This window comes from Papaver somniferum, chromosome 5 (genome assembly GCF_003573695.1).
Source record: "Papaver somniferum cultivar HN1 chromosome 5, ASM357369v1, whole genome shotgun sequence".
In the NCBI taxonomy this organism is placed as follows: domain Eukaryota; kingdom Viridiplantae; phylum Streptophyta; class Magnoliopsida; order Ranunculales; family Papaveraceae; genus Papaver; species Papaver somniferum.
The window spans coordinates 38,618,386-38,637,390 of record NC_039362.1 but is presented as its reverse complement, the minus strand read 5'-3'; the positions used below and the strand labels follow the sequence as shown (position 1 = coordinate 38,637,390).

At 33.6% G+C, this 19,005-nt stretch overlaps 1 protein-coding gene and 1 long non-coding RNA gene across 11 annotated transcripts; both read right to left on the bottom strand.

Annotated features, from left to right (window-relative positions):
- Window positions 1-883: 883 nt before the first annotated feature.
- Window positions 884-10,158, bottom strand: LOC113281412. Of its 10 annotated transcripts, none has more exons than XR_003326130.1 (10): window positions 9,903-10,158; window positions 8,809-9,779; window positions 7,989-8,063; window positions 7,580-7,635; window positions 5,475-7,469; window positions 4,846-5,360; window positions 4,685-4,737; window positions 4,525-4,579; window positions 2,824-4,174; window positions 884-1,953 (listed from the first exon to the last, which is right to left on the bottom strand). It is a non-coding gene; the product is annotated as an uncharacterized LOC113281412 (long non-coding RNA). The 10 variants fall into 10 exon arrangements; XR_003326131.1 differs by having other exon boundaries at window positions 3,587-4,174; window positions 9,903-10,157; XR_003326128.1 differs by lacking the exon at window positions 2,824-4,174 and adding an exon at window positions 2,283-2,466 and having other exon boundaries at window positions 9,903-10,156.
- A 562-nt stretch (window positions 10,159-10,720) lies between these two features.
- LOC113278960 (auxin-responsive protein SAUR36-like) lies at window positions 10,721-11,284 on the bottom strand. Its single transcript, XM_026527679.1, has one exon. It carries the CDS (start codon window positions 11,282-11,284, stop codon window positions 10,721-10,723), a length of 564 nt encoding a protein of 187 aa, XP_026383464.1.
- Between the last annotated feature and the right edge of the window lie 7,721 nt (window positions 11,285-19,005).

Here is a 19,005-nt window from a genome sequence, read left to right as displayed (position 1 = left end):
GGAAAACCCCTAAAATTTAGGTATGTCAAATAAAATAATTGGATATGGAACCATATGGAAACTGAGTTTTCGTAAAGTAAAGTTCTACTCAAAAACTAACTTTCGTGGCTCATCGCTTAACTTAAGGGTGGAACAGATCTGATTCACTCATTAGAGGAACAAAATCGCCACATTAAAGCCAAGCGAAGGGACATAGTATGGACTTCTCTACAATTAAGTTATAATGAAGCGAAAACATCAACCATAGTCCTTGGCCTAACAACTTGCTCGTGGGTTATCCTGAATTCTTGAGGTAATATAGGATTTGTTCATTTGATACCAAGCATCCACCAAGTACTCTTAAAAGGGTCTTTTTTTAATCCCAGGGTAGTAAAACACTCGACAAACCTACATGTCCTTGGCTCAACCGCTCCTTTTAGTCTTAAGTACTCATACTTTATTCTTTGTAACAATACATTAAAAAAAAAAAAAAACTGTAACCTAGTTAAATGTACCCAAATACTTTTCAAAACTACAACTTAGTCAACTATACAATTCCTAAATAAGCTTGGGAAACCTAAAATAGAAGATCCTAATCTTACAGAAACAAAAACCTATAATCGAATCAATATTAAACAACGTCAGAAATCAAGATTAGAATGAAATGAACGAAGCTGTAGCTTGAATTTCAAATTATCTTAGAGAAATAGAAGAAACGAATTGAGGAATTTTGATTCTCTCGGTGCTCCTGTAATTCAATCTATCTTCTCTAACAGAAACGAAAAAAAAAATCTCAGAACTGAAGACGCTATAAAAGGAAAAAGGCTAGATTAGGAAATTAAAAAAAAAAAAAAAAAAAACTGAATTTTGAAAAATTCGGGTGACGAAGAAATTTATTCTCCGATTTTGAGTGCACGCGTGACATTTTCCATGCATGAGTTTGACAGTGAAGAAAACTATAAAAACAGGTCTGGTGGTAGTTCTCACTAAGTTAATCGGACTCCGGCCGCTGAATCTTAACATCAGACAGTGGATTTCAGAATACTATCAGAAGGGTGAGTTGCATCTAAATTTAGGTTCCTAGTTAGTCCAATTGATTTTCGAAATCCAATTTCCCATTGTATAAGATACAACACATGTTTTTCTATGGGTTTTGTTTTTATAAATTGACTTTTGGAACTCCATCCATGTCAGTCACCTTTAAGTATGGGCGGAGGTGTAATGAGAAGAAAAATTTGACGACATCAAACCGTCTTTGGCATTCCAGAAATACTGGTGCTCGTGCAGGTTCAGTTACTGAACAATGCCTATATGTTCTTTCACACAACGAATAAAATTTTAGAAAACATTAGCAATTTAAATTTAAGCCCCACAATGTTCAATCAAACTCCCCAATACCTTCTTAATACCTTGAAACTTTATCTTCATTTCACATGGAAAAATCTTACTTTTGTTGAAAATTCATGGAGATGATAGCAGAAAAATCTTATTTTTGTATCGAAATCTTGTGATTTTCGTAACTAAATGAATGAAACCAACAACCTGTAAATAACCTTGCATTATGTATCCAGGGATATATAATATAACATTAATATACTATGCCATCTGTAGGAGTCGAACCCACAATTACATGGCTGTCTGATAATCATGTGCTCTACCTGTTGAGATAAGACAGCAGTTTGATTTCATACTTAGTGGTACATACCACTATGCCATCATGAATATATTTCATGCCGCAACTGTTATATTTTGTATCAAAAGAGGAGTTCAGGTGCGCAGCTTGTGCAAATGCACAATAGTTTCGGCTATTTTGGTTAAAGGTGTAAACATCTGTGGTAGTTTTTTCCTGAGAGCTATCAAAGCAAGCACTATTCCAAACCCGCAAAATGACATTAGCAGGAAATACCTGGAAAATGTAATGTTACTCACCTGGAGCATGCAAGCTAGCCCAGGAGCTCACCTCGGTTAATCAACCTACATACCACCAACACTAACTGCATTAGTCAATTCGTAAGCTAATCAATCCACAACTAAAATTTAAACTTTATAATATTACTCGGGAGATTTTTTATATTTAGTAACCTAAATATAGATTACTCAAAAGCGAGATTTTTTATTTTATATAAGAGATTATAAGCTCAATTGACAATTCATTATAACCAAAATTAGTAACAATCGTCTTAAAAATTGCAGGCGCATTGCGAACTCAGTTCAATGCTCCTGGAGTAAGGCTTGAGGTCACAGTACAGGGTATATCAAAATTATCTTCTTGCAAGAGGTTAATGATTGTGAATCAGTCAAACCTTTTACAAACTTCTAAAAGCTCCAATGCAACTTGATACTACTATTATCTCTTCTTTTTTTTCTGTTGCTGCAACTGGTGATCTTGGTTAATTTTCATACTTACATTAACCCCTTGGAAAACAGTCAAACTGTTACCATGCAAAGGGTAATAAACTTGGCAACCACACCTAAGAAATAAAAGACCTGGAAAACAAAGCCAATGAAAATGTCTTGCAGCTCAGAAACGGTAACAGTCTTGCAAACTACAGATGTCTTCCAAAGGGTAAGAAATAAAAGACCAGGAAACAAAGCCAATTGCAGCTCAGAAACGGTAAGAATATCAACCTCTATCATTCCATGGAGGTACGAACACATATAACATATTGCTGCAAGAGGAATTTTTTTTTAGACCAAATAACATATAATTCTAAACGAACTTCCCATCAAAAATTATAAAGCCATCATATAGTCCATTTCTTTTGTTATGAACTTTTGGAGTTCCAAAAGATGCCAATTTAGATTGATAATCTGCATTAAGCAAGATATTTGTGGACTTAGTACCTTGAGAATCATTGTTTGATTAGTTCAACAATCCAAACAGGGGAAGCAATTTTCTTCAATTTCCACAATCTTTTTGTACTCGTTTTCTAGCAAAGGCTGTCAGTTAGACGAAATTTCTGATATGCAAATTTACATCCTTGATTTTCAGCCAACCTAAACTATTTATGCCAAAAAAGTTATCATAAATATTAAAAAGTGGAATTCAAATACACTGGAAGCACGTATCAACTTCGTTACTATTTTGTGTCAAAACTAAAAAACAAACAAAAGAACTTCATTACTATTTGCTATGAATGGACTGTATTGGTTTTGAAATGGAATACCTCTTGCAGCAACGCCTACCTGAACTTTTGGGCTCCTAGCAGCCATGGTAACAAAGTTGCTAAGCTTAATTTCTCATTTAAAATAACCAAGAAATTCAGGCATCGTATAATGGTTTGAAGGCTTAGAAAAATCATGGCTTTGTAGGCATATTCTTAGATGTTTCTAACAGTGACGCAGATATATATGTAGTTAGAAAAACAATCAAATCATGAAAAAGTAAATTGATCAATTTGCAAAATATATCAATTATGAGCAGATTCTGCGGATGGTGTAAACAAAGAAAATGAGCCTCATAGCACACTTTTCACACTAAAAGAAGAAATGTAGAAGATTTGGCTGAAGTATCCCGGAGTGCTTACTTCCAAGCATTGAGGAATACTAATTCTGCCGTTAAAGGTTCCCAAGTTATAACTAATTGGTTAAGTTGATACCAATATACCTGTAGCATGTCAATAATTTAACTCCCTGCACATCTTGGCATGAATGCAACCATATATGCTTTTCCAGAATTTGAAGCTATGAAGATGCTATTAACTTGTAGAAGACAGTGATTATTGGATCCACCAAATAGTAATGCCATCTGTAGGAGTCGAACCCACAACTACATGGTTGAGAACCATGGCTCTTCCATTTGAACTAAGACAGCAGATACCTTTCCCCATTTAAGTGGGATTTAATATGATGAGTAATATAAAGCAGTTTGAGCATGTGGTCGGTCGTAAACATTAAATATCTTTAGATCCTATTTCAGACTTGTTGATGGCCATTTGTACACCTAATAGAGACTAAATGTATAGTCATTTTTCAGGGACAACTATACATACCCATGTGTAAGCAACAACTAAGCTAAGAGTTTCGGCACTTCGCTCTGATGGTTTCATTGAATACATCCAATTAAGGAAAACATTTCGTTCACAAATTTAGTTTTTGTTTTACTTAATTACTTATTAAACAGCCAAATGCAGATCGAAAGAGTGAAAGTGATAGCAGTGCAGTGAGTTTTCTGCTCTCCTTTCTTGAATTTAGCCTGTGATTTAGATTAAAACATAAAAAAGAAATTAAAACGAACCAATTTAAGACCATAATTATTATTTTTAAAGAATCCTCCAAACTAAGCAGCCTTACCTTCCCAAAAAGACTCATTAACTCAGCTAGGAATTAGAAGCAGTAGCAAAGATTATTTTTTTTAGCAATAACACACCCTGATTCGGTGATACCTTAATATAAAATTGCATGGATCCAAACAACAACCAATAGTCAAAAGAATGAAACATTGCCAACTGTTGAATTCTTATCACCAAAAAGGATGTATACAAATATGGATAATTGCTCTAGTAGAGAAAGATTTAAATTGGGAGCACTAAAGTCAGCACTTACATGATTAACTTGACAAAAGAACTATTCAACCTAACGATCTTCAGAACCAACAAATCTGAAACACCCATTACCAGTATAAGAAACACAAAAACTTAAAGTATATCGAAACACAAAAATCAACCCTAAGAGTAAAAAATCTTCCATCTGCAAGCAAACGTACCTCTTTAGTAGATCCAACTGAGAGTATAAGACTGTACACGTAGTTCCTGACACCTAGAATAATAAAAATAAATAAAATAAATCAATAAGAAACAATGACAGAAGAAATTACCAATTCAGAAAATCACGAAAAGCGTGGTCGTTATAGAAAGTATGTCTCACCCACAATATCAGAAGAGAGAACTTACTCGAGCATCTCTGCTAAACTCATAGCTTCATCAATTCCAGGAATGGTATTTTCAAACTCACATAAAAGCTATTTGTTCCTCCACATATATCAAATCATCATTTTCTACATTAGGATCAACTTCCTAAAACGGACACATCAGCCTTATCACCTTAATTTAGTTTCACAAAATATACTTATAATAATGCCCTAAAAATTGTCACTTCAAGCTTAACAACTCTGGCACATATATACAATGCCTCAAAACACTGAAGATTGGGTTCTTCAAGTGTCTTGTAGAAGAAAGAGACCGAAATTGGATACCTTTGCATCTCTGTTGAGTTAAAATCTTGGTATGACTATGCTATGTATAGGAAAATCTTGGGTACAAATATGTCGGTGACGTGAATACATGAACTGACGTGTTCATATTCAAGCAGAATAAATTTGTCAATTCGTGCACATATCTGAGTTGCATGACACCCACTTGAGCAAAGTTTGACGTTGTGACCTGCATACAGACCACACAGTTTTATGAAATAGTAAGATCCCCCCATACATGTATAGAATCTAGAGAGACAACACAAATTATCATTAGGAAAGAGAGGGGAAAAAGTATATTTACTTCATTCCGCAAGAATGATAAGGTTCTTTCTTATTGTTCAAAGAAAAAATCTCATTAGAACAGGGTCTCCATTATAGAAGCTTGTTCTGTTTGTTGTCCCATTGCTCTCTCTCCATATCTGTTGTCTACATTCTGAAAGGCATTTCTTTGTATTGTACATTGGAACTAATGGGTTCTTCTTTACCTGTCATTTATTGAAACTTTGAGGTTTGGATTTCACCTGCAAGACATCTGAATTACATTAGCCCCGTGAAAATCAGAATCAGTAAAAATCACCCTCCACCAGTTAGCAACGTATCTTCCATTTCTTTTATGCAATTCAGGTAAGGGAGGGAGTATTGTTTTATCATTTCATCTCACGATAAAACCAATTTAGATTAATAATAAAAAATAGAAATATCAAAATACGGATACCCTACATTCTATTAAAGTTTGCATTGCAAAACTGATTACTACAGTAAGCATATAGAAGAAGCTATTTGTAAGAATATAGTAAGACTTGCAATAGGATCATAAACATATCTACAGTAATAACAAAAGACAACCCTAAATGATCATACAAAATAAGCTACAAATATCACTACAGTATCTTCACAGCCTCGGTTGTTGGGCATCAAGATCTATTGATTAAATTCTTCCCTGAAACACAAAACTGCGTTGTATGAGTATTGCAGAACTTCATATATGAGAGTAAAAATGAGTAAAGAAAGGTAGTATATAAACAGCTGAAAAAGCAACCCAAAATTAGATAAATCAATAGTTTAAAAAAGAATCTTAACCCAAAATATTATAGATGCGTTAGTTAATATCAATTGGAAATCAGTATGAACCCAGGCACAAATACCACTAGCTCATAAATGTCCACACATTGTGCTTGAGTTTCTCCACACTCTCAGTCGTATCCAAATAATTTAAATTAACCATGCCATCAACTTGCTAGTGTGCACTGCAATAATCCACCACCGGTGGGCTTCGAGACATATCGACTGAATTAAGTTTAGATTAACCAATAAATTTTAATAAGTGCTCGATATAAACCCGAGTGAATCTAAATCAACCATTCAAACATTGAGTGAAAGTCTAGCCTAATCCAAACTGTGAATAAAGAGGGTAGCCTGTCTACCCTGACTCACAAACACATGAACAACAACCCAAGTGAGTGAATCAATCACATAAACAATCCATATGTATAAAATGATGCAACATTAGACAAAAAACATACATCGCCGCAACAACGTACGATGCAGAAATCAGAATGAGTCCCAATCTATGAATTGATATTGATTTTATGAAAGAAGTGATCAGAAATATGTAAATTACTATGAGTTTGTGACTCTAATGAGATCTATATATATAGAGATCCTACGTACCTGCTCTAGCCATTGTGTCGTTGATCTCTCAAAGTGGTCCAAGCTCATCCAAATATCCGCAAAATAATAAGCAGAAACCAATCAAAGTTAATTTACAGTTTTCTGGAAAAATAAAATTGCAGAAGAAGTTGAATGAGCCTACCAAAGAAGTTATATTGAACAACAAAGAACAATAAGATTTTACCTGTGGTGTCATGCAAAACGTTAACTTTCTATGAATTTTCACAACTGAGTGAGCAACACAAAAACCCTTACTACTTCCAATCTGTCAGTCCATGAAATCTCAACGAAAACAATCAAATTGGTTCATGTTGTTTAGGTTTGTATGCATTTCGTATTTGGCCAGGAAAGAGACGAAAAAAGAACGAAGAAGAATAATTATTAGATGGGAAATCCGAAGGAATGATAAAAGTTATTAGAAGTACAGAAAATCGCTTTTACCATAACCATACCCTTTCTACCAGATGTTAATAAGCTTGCTCCGTCATCCACCTGTCGTCTTCTAGAAGTAGTAGGAGCTAATGGTTTTTCATTCTGAAGTGCATGCAACTGATCTATAACACCCCACTTAACGCATTGTTCCTGTTCGTTACCCCGTTACTCGTCATTGAGTAGGAAAACTAATCTGTAATAAATAACAATGGAAAATGGGAAACAAATGAAGAAACCCAGCAATGCCCAGAAAAAAATGCAGAAAGGGTTGTGTTGGATGTGAACTGGGTTATGCTCTACTACCTTGATAGCAATTATTGCTTGCTCGTTCTGCGGATAATAATTAATGCTCCGTCATCCTACATTAGGAAACAGGTAATATTTTTTTTATTGGAATTCATATCATAGTAATGAAAATCTTAGTTCAGAACCTTGTAATAGCTTATATACTGATTAACTATTTTAGTTTACACAAACTGTGGTTTTGGTCAGTAGGTTCTTTAGTGTTATATGTAATTTTCTACTCCCTAAAATCTCAAAGATATGTTTTTGTGAAGCACATTAAGCTTCTAAGAGAACTACAATAATGGGGAAGCTAGAAAATCCATCAAGAGTAATGGCTTCATCAACAATAAGTCCATTGCATATGATAAATAGGTAACATTGCCGAGCAAAATAAAATAAATAAATAGGTAACATTTTTGAAACTCACCATCACTTGGTTCAAACTATGCCTTTTCAAGCTATCCACCACAGCAGCATCCACATCATTTTATGCCATGTATACCTAATAAATCAATGAATGATTATTCTTTAGATTACAACTTCATCAAATGTAAAGCAGGACAGGGGGTACACATTAGCAATAGCAAACATATGAGCATTTTATACGAACCTCAAGCTTACAGTATCTATTATAATCTGATTGAAAGAATCAAGGCAGTCAATTATAATCAACTGACACATCTGCTCTTCCAAATAATTCAACTTACCGTACAAACTGTCTATTAGTTAGACTTCCAATTAACTCAGCTTACCGTACAAACTGTCTATTAGTTAGACTGAAAGTCTTATATAATATTCGGAACATCCAAAAAAGTTGCTTCATTAAATTACGTATGCCTCTGGAACATAAGCATAACAAATTAAGATAACTATAATTTTCAAAAGAGTCAAAACTACATGTAATTAATTTCTATTATCAAATCCGCGTGTAATTGAAACCTCAATTATCAAACCACGTTTGATTGTACGAATACGCATTTTTCTGAAAACCCTATATCTCCGGTGAAAAGAAAACAAACAAAATAAACAGTATTGCTGGAGCATTGAATCTTAATCTAAAAACATGGAGGAAATTTTCTCAAAATCAGTACCTACCTTGTTTTGCATCTAAAGAAGCCAATCCTGGACATCATCTAGAGCCTAGACAAACATGAATAAGCCACATTCTACATACTTATTGTGTTGTCAAACCTGTCTAAAGTTCTCTAACTATCTCCAACATAGTAAGTATTGAAGTTTTGGTTTACCTCTTTGGTTGTTGTAAGCTCTATGTCCAAGGCGTCCAAGACTGCAATACCAGACCACCATCAAACCCTTGTCTGCAGTTTCACCATAGCTTCAACACCACCTCAGCTTCACACATCACTAATCCACTATCTTCAGCTCAATAGTTGCTTCTTGCACCACCAGGACTGCCAACACCAGAACCAACTTTAACTCACCATTTGCAGCTGTACTGTAACCTGCAATTTCACCTCCATCTAAATTCAAAAACTCCACCAGAAACAAACCCGCATGCGATCATTTCAACCTCCACCGTAAACAACCATCAGTTGTGCTGCATCTTTCCTAGCCTGCAATAGTCACCAGCGACACACTCTTCCTCTGTCAAATCCGTTAACATAGCACCATCCATGATCTGCAATGTCAGCTCAATCATCGAATTCTTCGCAGCACACTTTCTCAAGCTACTGCATCATTTCATAGCACCAACATCTGACCTGCTCATTTCAACTCCAGTCATTCCCTTCTTATCTGCATACACACTCCCATCAGCTCATTCATACCTGCCCTACAAAGCAGCTCCTGCTATTCCATTGCTTGAGCTTCAGTCACCACAGTGACTGCAACTCTTCGTCCCTGTAGCTCATTCACTATCCAACCAAACACACTCAGCAACAACACCATATTCCGCTTGCAACTGCAATTCCATTTCAGATCCACCCATTTTATCAGCTTCAATGAACCCAAATCTCAAATCCCAGTTTCTTCCGACTTTCTGTTCTTCTACTTCCATCATCTTGAGCTTCAACAGCGACTGTAGTTCATGAATTCACCAAACTCTCTATCTCCTCTCAGTGCTAAAACTCAGTCCAAGACAAACCCAAATTCACCATCTCAACCACTCATTATTTCAACCATCTCAGACTGACTTCTAGCAAAATCATTTCAATCAGTTAAGGAGAATAGGTAGACGAAGAGGCAGCTCTAATCAAACCTACAAAACCCAAAATTCAAAACTTGAGGTAATCAACACCAAATCAATAGAAGCCAAATAACTAATACAATTGGTTAATCAAAAACACCAACCAAACCCAAACTTAACCGAAAAAACAAATACCTGAGGTCAGTATAAAAGCAAAAGCAACAATTTTAGGGTTAACAGAGATTGAATTTCTTGTTATAAAATTTTCAGCTTCTCTTTAGATTAATACACAGAGAATAAGGTTACCTAAAAATCAAATACCAGATGGATTCTTACTGTGTAGCATGAATAATACGAATCTTTACTGTGTTTAGGTAAAGGTGGCTCATACGAATCTTTTTTTTATTACAGAGATGATTAAAATTGGTCAACACAGATGTTTAGGTAGCATTGTGTGGCCTATTGGTATAGGTGGCTCATTCGGAGCTCAAATAATGGACTTATTAATCATATCCCTAATCTTGCTCCATTTCTTTTTGTGAAAAGGATGTATCCCTCCATTTCTTTAATCTTTCTCTTGAACTAAGTACCTTGGATTCTTTATGAACCATTAAATTAGATTCGAATTTAGATAAAATTGTATGTTATGAATAAGTCAAAACTGCCAAAATAAAAATATCATTCTAACATTGTCAACAGTTTTCTCCTTCAATTAGAAAAAAGAAAACATATGGGCAGTGTGGCAAAATACGAATCTTTACTGTGTAGCATGAATAATACTACTCCTAAGAATCAAATACCAGATGGATTCTTACTGTGTAGCATGAATAATACGAATCTCTACTGTGTAGCATGAATAATCTTTACTGGTTCAAGCAAGCAAATCAACCACATATGTGAAGAAGAACTGAGCTAACAATATACATAACATGATAACAACGAAAACGTGATTTACTAATCATTATGTAACATATCTTCTTAATTATGGTTCTCCAATTGATGATTTATCATTATCAATATTCTATTGCCACCATTCGAGACGGACTAAGTAGTTTATATGTGCTACACCCTTTGGCAAAGTTACAACCTTGCTGGATTTGATCGTCGTCTCCTTCCGCTTCCATCTCTGATAAGACTCGATAAAAGAAATCAACGTTGCATGGTAGAGTTAAAGGCCCTTCACAATGATACCCGTATTCCAATTCTGCTTCCTCAAGTAGCATCTTAAAGAGTGGATGATTAGCATATTGAGTTTTAATCACAAACCGTTGCCTCTGTTGACCGACGTAAACGGAAAAACAACCCCCTGGTGTTACACGGCGTGTAACAGTTTTGATTTTGTCGTCATCAACTGAGCCATCCCTCCCTTGCCATGAAATTTTATGCTTCTTTTCTGCTGGTAATTGGAACCTAGGCCAAGACCCGCTCTTTGGTAGTGGAATTTCATTGCATGACTTGCTCTTCGGCGAAGGAATCCCCAACGGAGATAACGAGCTTTTCGTATTTCCTAATGATCTGCATCGTTCCCATGTCTTGATGATCAAACCCTTTCTTTCTTTCTTCTTGTCAAAATCCATTGTCGTAATTCCCACAACCACAAAGACTCTCACTAAATCCGAGAATCTAAATGAATACCCACAGTATTTTCCCACACTCCACTAAAACCGTGGCTGAAACCTTGTTTCAGTGAAATGTTTTGTGCAACAAGATTACAGAGAGGATGAGTTTGTGATTCTTTTGGACTCTATGAAAAGCTAATAGAATCAAAATTGAAGACAATTCAGATTTTGTTACTGGAAGTCCACAACAATCATAACAAGATTGAATTTTTTGAAGTGAAAACCCGAAAAGGAAACAGTATACTCGAAGGAAAGTGTTAAAAATGAACTTAAGTTGGTAACTTTAGACTAACCTCTATCATAAACCAAATTAAACATAACTTGCATTCTTGGTCTCATTGGATTACTCATAGCTATGTATTGAATAAACCTAAATTTTTATTAACCTTAAAATGGTGGAGACAAACAGAGGCAACCAAAAAAAAAACAGTTAGATTCAAGCAAATACAACATTTAGAGAATTTTCTTTTTTGGTGCTAGCTAAGAACAGAGAGATACTAAAACAAAGGACGGAACATGAAGAAGAAAAAGAGGATGAAAAAGAAGGAGAAACAAGAAAAATTAGAAAATCTCAAAGGATATTGCTGTTTTTTGACTTCATTCTCTCTCTAGGAAATGAAATTTCTTTGCATTGATTGAGGAACTTTACACACGCATATATACAGACCATTAAACAATATATTAGTACACTATTTCTATTATAATTATTTTATTTTGATAAGAAAATTGTACTGTATATAAATTGTCATTGTTTGTTTGTCAACTCAAAGAGAATTACTTATAAAACGCATGATTTACAAGGGATACCAATATTAACGTGGTGATATAATTTTAGTGATCTGATTTACGTTATGCTAGTACTTCTTTGTCCTATATATAAATGATATCTCCCCGTTAATAATCGCATCCTCGTTATAAATCGTGATAAAATTAACTACAAATTCATCATTAGCTATCAAAAAAAAAACAACAACTACTACAAATTCATTAGTTAACACCGGAGAGAAGAATAGTATGTTAAGACAATTTTATCTTGAGCACTACGACCAACATATCTTAAGACAAAACTTGGAAAACATAATCCATCTACCACTATTTCACCAGTCGACCCAACACAACTGTGAGAGAGTTGATATATGTAGAATTTGCTGATATCATGAATTTTAAGCAAACGATTAATCAAGGCAGATATTATACTATATCAGTATTAAGTCTGTATATTTTTTATTTGATTATAAGTTTATAGCTGATCGTGGCAAGGTATTCACAGGTTAAACAACTTGTCCAATTTGTGATTAGCAATAAAAAATGTTTTGTTAATGTCATTTTGGTTTCTTGCAATGACATGTTCAGGATTTGTAATTAGCACTATGTTGCTGAAACATGGCAGTTATCTTAGTTTTGGAATGAGTTTGTACAGGTGGTTTCCAGATTGTGAAGGTGGGTATATGAGAGCATCTCCAAAAACATGAGCAAAAAAAAAAAAAAAACTACTTAGAAGTCTTTTTTTTTTTGGACAATCAACATATTTCAATTCATTCAAATTAAAATAGTGGTTACATGTTCGCTTACAAAAATAACAAAAACATCAAAATAAAAGATAATCAAAACCCTAATACAAATAAGAAAACCAATTACAAGTAGATCGCGAAGAAAAATAGCGATAAACCGCAAAGATATCCAAAAGAATTTTATGTATAAGGGAGAGATGATGGTATATCCGGAAAATTTCGACCATTTAATCTGATTGTATTCTTCTTCTATAAGAGATGGAATTGTATTCTTCTAAAACAAAAGAGTACTTAGCCCATAAAATTGCCGATCCACACGAACACGGATGCGCGATGTCGTGATAAATCGTCGATGTTTTTGAATCGAGAATAGCAAGCCACGAACCTGCCATGAAATTTTGAAGAACTCGCCCCACAACGACGAAGAAAAATCGCCCCAAAACGACGAAGAAATATGTCAAAAGACACCAAAAATGATGTAAAAACATCTTATTCAATTACCTACTACCAAAAACTATAAAACAAAAGAATCCTTGCTCAGATCTGGTCAAAAAGGACCAGATCTGAGCAAGACGGCTAAAGGTTTTTTTTTTTTTTTTTTTTATAAAGGGAAGATGAAGAGAAAGAAGAGAGAGAAAAAGTACTACTACGTAAAAGTCTTATTATGAGTTTCTCCAATGGAATGTGTGTAAATCTTAATCCATGTAAGATACACAATAATATTTATAGAAAAATTATCTTCAACCCATTAACTAAAAGATAATGTGGAAAAACAAAAAGTTAGGCATCCTCTAAGTGAACCTCGAGTTTTAGACTTTCACTTAGAGGATGTCTTCACACTTTGTAACTAAAAATCAATGAAAAATAACGATAGGAATGTTTTTAACCAATTATATATCTACAAATAAGTAAAAAAAATATATGAAACTTTATGGGTTGGAGAAAAAAATTATTTTTTCCTTAATATTTAGGATTGTATACCTAGAGGATGTCTTTAAAATGATGCCACAAATGAAACACATACATTTACCATTGGAGAAGCTTTTAGACCTTTATTTACAAGAGTTTTACACATGTAGTAAATATGGGACCAAAGATCTGATAAACTATCCCCAATAATATAGGATTTAACCCTTCGAACTTAATTTTCTTTTGTTAAAATAATTATAAGGGCGAAAGATAGAGAGCGAGTCATGATGTGACAACGAATCCATATGTGATTTTTTCAAATCTAGAATTTTGAAACTATTCTCTTGGAATCGTCATCTTCTCCTTCTGTAATTGATAGTTCGGCTCAAATTTCTTTGTTTGTTGCTGAATCAAACTTGGATGCAATTGCTTTCCCTTCTTTAGCTGAATCTAATGGTTCTAAGGAAGATAGTTTTCTAAACTGTGAAAACAGTGAAAATTTTCAAAAGGGTTGTCATGTGTTGTTAATGATTTGATGCATAACAAGTTAAAGATTTTTTTACAAGGGAAAGGGGTTAGGGGGGCATCGATTCAAGTGGAGTTGTTAGGTCTTCTTCAACTTCAAATGGGGATTTTTAAAACCCTAAATCTAAAAATTGGATAATCTTGTTCCTTTCTGCAAAGCCAATCACCCTTCAAACTCCAATGAAGTTCAATCCATCTATTGAGCTAACTGGTAAGAGGGTGGTGGATATGCAATTGTTGATATCTCTGCAAGAATTAAACATTGTGAACATTATGTAGTTGATTTTTGCATGGAAGAATACTATCCTTTCCAGCAGTCAAGGAAGTTGTAAGAAACCACCGGAAACTTAAGAATGAAGTCAAATTACATGGTGATTGTGCATTCAAATTTGAATTTAAGGAAGACGAAGATTGTAGAAGAGTGTTATAATTAGGCTTCTTTACATCTCAAATTGTCTCTTCACTTTGAAACCTTGGTCAATTTGATAGAGTCTTCAATTGCTACCATTAAGACTTTATCCATTTGGGTGATGATATGTAATTTTTCTCTGCACATGTGGGATAATGATGGTTTAAGCTTTATCTCTAGTTTCATAAGTAAACCTTTACTTGCTAATGACTGCATTCTAAAGTTGACAAGATTATCATATGCTAGGGTTTGTATTGAAGTAGATGTTAATTTCAATTACCCTAAGATTACCCCTTAGTGATTGATGGGAAAACTACTTTGGAAATGTCTGTTAAATATCAAGAAAAACCCCTTAAGTGCGAGTTTGTGAAGAATACACGAGGGCGGAGTACATCCCCAATAAGAAATAGAAAGAAAATTTTACAAATTTGGCTAAGGAATCTGTAGCTGTATTTCCTGTCCTAAGAACAAAAGAAAAACCCCAAAAAAATTGGCAAGATGTAGCTACTTTAGTTGCTTCTTCCAAAAGAGTTTTGTTGCGTCAAGAGATCTCGGAAGATTTTTCATTGAGATAGTTTAAAAGCTTTCACATCGTCTTCAATGCTGAATTGCATTATGCTTTTTTCCCTTTTCCTAGTATGTTGCCTGAAGAATACTTACAGCTTCTGCCACTTGAGGATCTGAACTTGTTATGGGTCCTACTTTTCCTCCTTTAAAACTACATGCATCATCTTTTAGAATTAGTTCAAAAATAGATGATAGATATTCTAAATTCCATGATGCATCCACATTTATTTTAAAAATATCTATTGCTGGTGTTGTCCAAGGGATATTATATTTATTTATTGATATACTAGTATTCTTCTTATGAGATGTTTGTTTGAGAACATTGTTGTATATGTCTCTGTGTTTCAAGATACAGTTGGGAAGGCGATTTTGATATCCCTTGAAAAACTCTATTACATATTTCTTTCCGTATAAACGACATTTTTGTTAACAACTCTATAATCTGAGATGTTGTAAGAATAATCAAATTGTAATCTTATATAGTTAGGTCCTAATTCTCAAACTGCTTTAGCATAAGAACAATAAATTAACAGATGTTCGGTAGTTTCAATTTCCTCCCAACACATAGTAAAAGTTTTACTTTCCTATATAATTTTGAGTTTGTTGATAAGGTACTCTGTAAGCATTTCCATAAGAACAGTTTAATTCTTTGAGATATACCCAATTTTCATAAAGATTTCCAAAAAGATTTAGGAAGAGATAAGCTTACTATGTTTGTGCCTACTTCATTTAGTTTATTATACGTTGATTTAACTGAGTAGACTCCTGATTTAGTCAAAGTCCATCTAAGTTTATCTTTTTTTTTTTTGTTGAAGATTTGATTTATCTAGAAAAAAAATAAATACTACAGATTCTTGATGCTACATCTGCTGGAAAAACAACATAAATAAGAGAAGAATTCAACATTTTAGTGATATGATCTATTAAACCTGCGACAAGTGTTAAATAATTGTTAGAAGAATTACGATAAGAAGATAGTTTACCATTGATGCCTGGTAACCAGTTGTCATCCCATAGATTAATACTAATTAAAGCCATCCCAATTTCGTAAATATTGTACTGGTGAATTAGTTCTAGTCATTTACACACAAGCATTTCCATATCCAAAATCATTCATCAGGAGGTTTTGCCCTCGAGGGAGATTTTTTTTTCTAAAGTACTTAGAACATAAAGTTTTTGCCCAAAGAGACTCTGGTTTTTGAATCAGTCTCCAAGCTACTTTAGCTAACATTGCTAGATCAAAACAAGACCTAAAAAGGGATTTTGTAGTGATGTGTTCTGTTAAAAGAAAATCATAATTTTTATGTTCCTGTAGTGTTTTAGAGCATCTCTAATGGTGTTTGGGTATATATCCTATGTGGAAACCTAAAAGGTCGGTATTTAGTTAACACTATATATATGTAAAATCATATTTTGATAAACATCTCCGGTGGTAGTTGTATCCATATTCTCTATATAATAACAGAATTTTTTAAAGCGTTCTCATTCACCGGAACTCCACGTTAATTTTCGCTTCTGATTGATTCTGGCCCCACCAGGTTTTTCATTTGTAAAGTTATTTGATTTGAGCCAATAAAATTCAAGAAAAATATTTTTTTATTCCAATAATAAAATAGCTAAATCTTAAATATTCTTCTAACTTAAAATAGCTAGATCTCATAACATGTCAAAAATAACAAGATCGATGTATACATAAACTCACGTTTAAATATTTCTTGCCATAAATAAATTCAAGTAAAATGCATCACGATTTTATCTCTCCTGATAATCATAACAAATCACATAATCATGACAAATCATAAAACTAAAATAAAATTGTCCAACGTCCAATTAAAGTTATTTATAATCAAGCAAATCCTCACCTTATGACTACAATTTTGAACGCGCAAAAATTCAAAATAACAGATACATTTTAGAGTAACAATTGAAATATTGAATGAAAATACCTGGAATTCGACATTGGTTAGAGTATGCTTCTTCATTCTTTGAAGAATTAGTTGTGAGAAAGTTTAGACATCAGAAACAACAAAAACAAAAAAAAAAGTCATGGGGAGAACCACAAAAAGAAAACAGAAAAAATGGTAGTGAGAACAACGAAACAATAGAAAGAAATAATGATTTTTACTTAATTTTGCATTCCAAAAATAAAATAATCAAAAAAATATATTATTGGACGCAAATATTTCGCATTTAATGTGCCTATCAACGGAATATATTTGAAATCTAAAATTATATAAAAACTATGTAAAAAATATATTCGAAATCTAAAATTATAGAAAATTTTGAAAATTTTGAGATATTAATTAATACTATTTCCAAAATATCGGCTTTTTTGTGTTGGAATTCCAGATTTATGGACCCGCTTTATATAAAGCGCTTCAGACTCACGAATCCCTCTCTATGTTGCATTTTCTTTCGCTAGGGTTTATTTATTTTTCCTGCGGTTTTGCTGTCTAATTCTTTTTCGTTTTTTTTTTTGCACGGGGCAGTGAGAGCTCATGAGTATTGAAACGGTTATTCTGGAGCTTTGTGGTTATAGTAATGAATAGGCAAGGTATATAATCGTGAAATCTTATTGTTTTTTTTTTTTGGTTTTATTGATTTTTTTTTCTTGATTTAGTTTTGAATTTTACTTGATTTTTTTTTGGAGATGCTGATGATACCTCACGAGCTCTGGAAAGTTTGGGTTAAATAATTATTTATTTGTGCAATTTCTGATGATACCTCACGAGCTCTGCAGAACTTTTGTGTCCAGAATTTCTCTTGCCAACTTAACTCAACACGGAGTTTTGCTGAATTAGGATCTTGGTTATTGATTAAGGTATACATAAGTTTGATTGTCTTTATGTTTCAGGTTGACACATGCATACCTAATGATACCATTCGGAATATGATCGATGTAAGCCCACGATTTTCCTATCAGTTTGTAAACTAGCAGATATGTAATGGACGTCTGATACATATTTCCAAGTGATGGCACAGGTAACCATTTTCAATGTTCAATTGGTAGCCTTATGTATATACATTTCCTCTATGGAGTTGTAGTTTACATGCATGGTGTATCTTTAGGTGCTGGTAATGATTTAATTTGAATTTATTAATTTGGCTATGATGTTTCTGTAGTTGGGTGACTTGGCATGCTTATGTTGTTTTTGTTCCAGTGTAACCATGAATCGTTGATACCTATTGAAAAATCATAACCGACACCAGGATGTCCTATTAAGTGTATTTAAGTACGATTTAAAAAAAAAACTTTTATTATGCGATTGTAGTCGAAAATTCCAGAAAGACGTTTCGTTTGTTATTTGTTACATATGTTTGAGGATGTACATATTTTTTGGGGGTTTTATTGATGCCTAATTGAACAAAGACATTGAAGCTGCTTTATATCCAGATAAGAGTTAATGTTTTTTACTAATATTTAGTAAAATGTAAATGCACAATTCTTTGTTTCCATGAGATTGCTTCACATAAAGTTCCACATAAGATTGCACAGAGAAAGTCTAACTGATAGTTTATGGGAATATCAAATGAAGAAGTTGACAAAAGTATATGTATCCCCTCACTTAAAACAAGAAGGTATTTGATTTTGAAATCCAAATGAGTATCACACTCCTCGGTTTCTTTATCTCATAACCCTGTTACTTAGATAATCAGAGATTAAATATTTTGAGAATTTTAAGAAATGGAAACTGCACAAGCGCAGCTGGAAGCTGTTGAGACAAGAGTAAGACTCATGTAATCTTATGCTTCAAGGT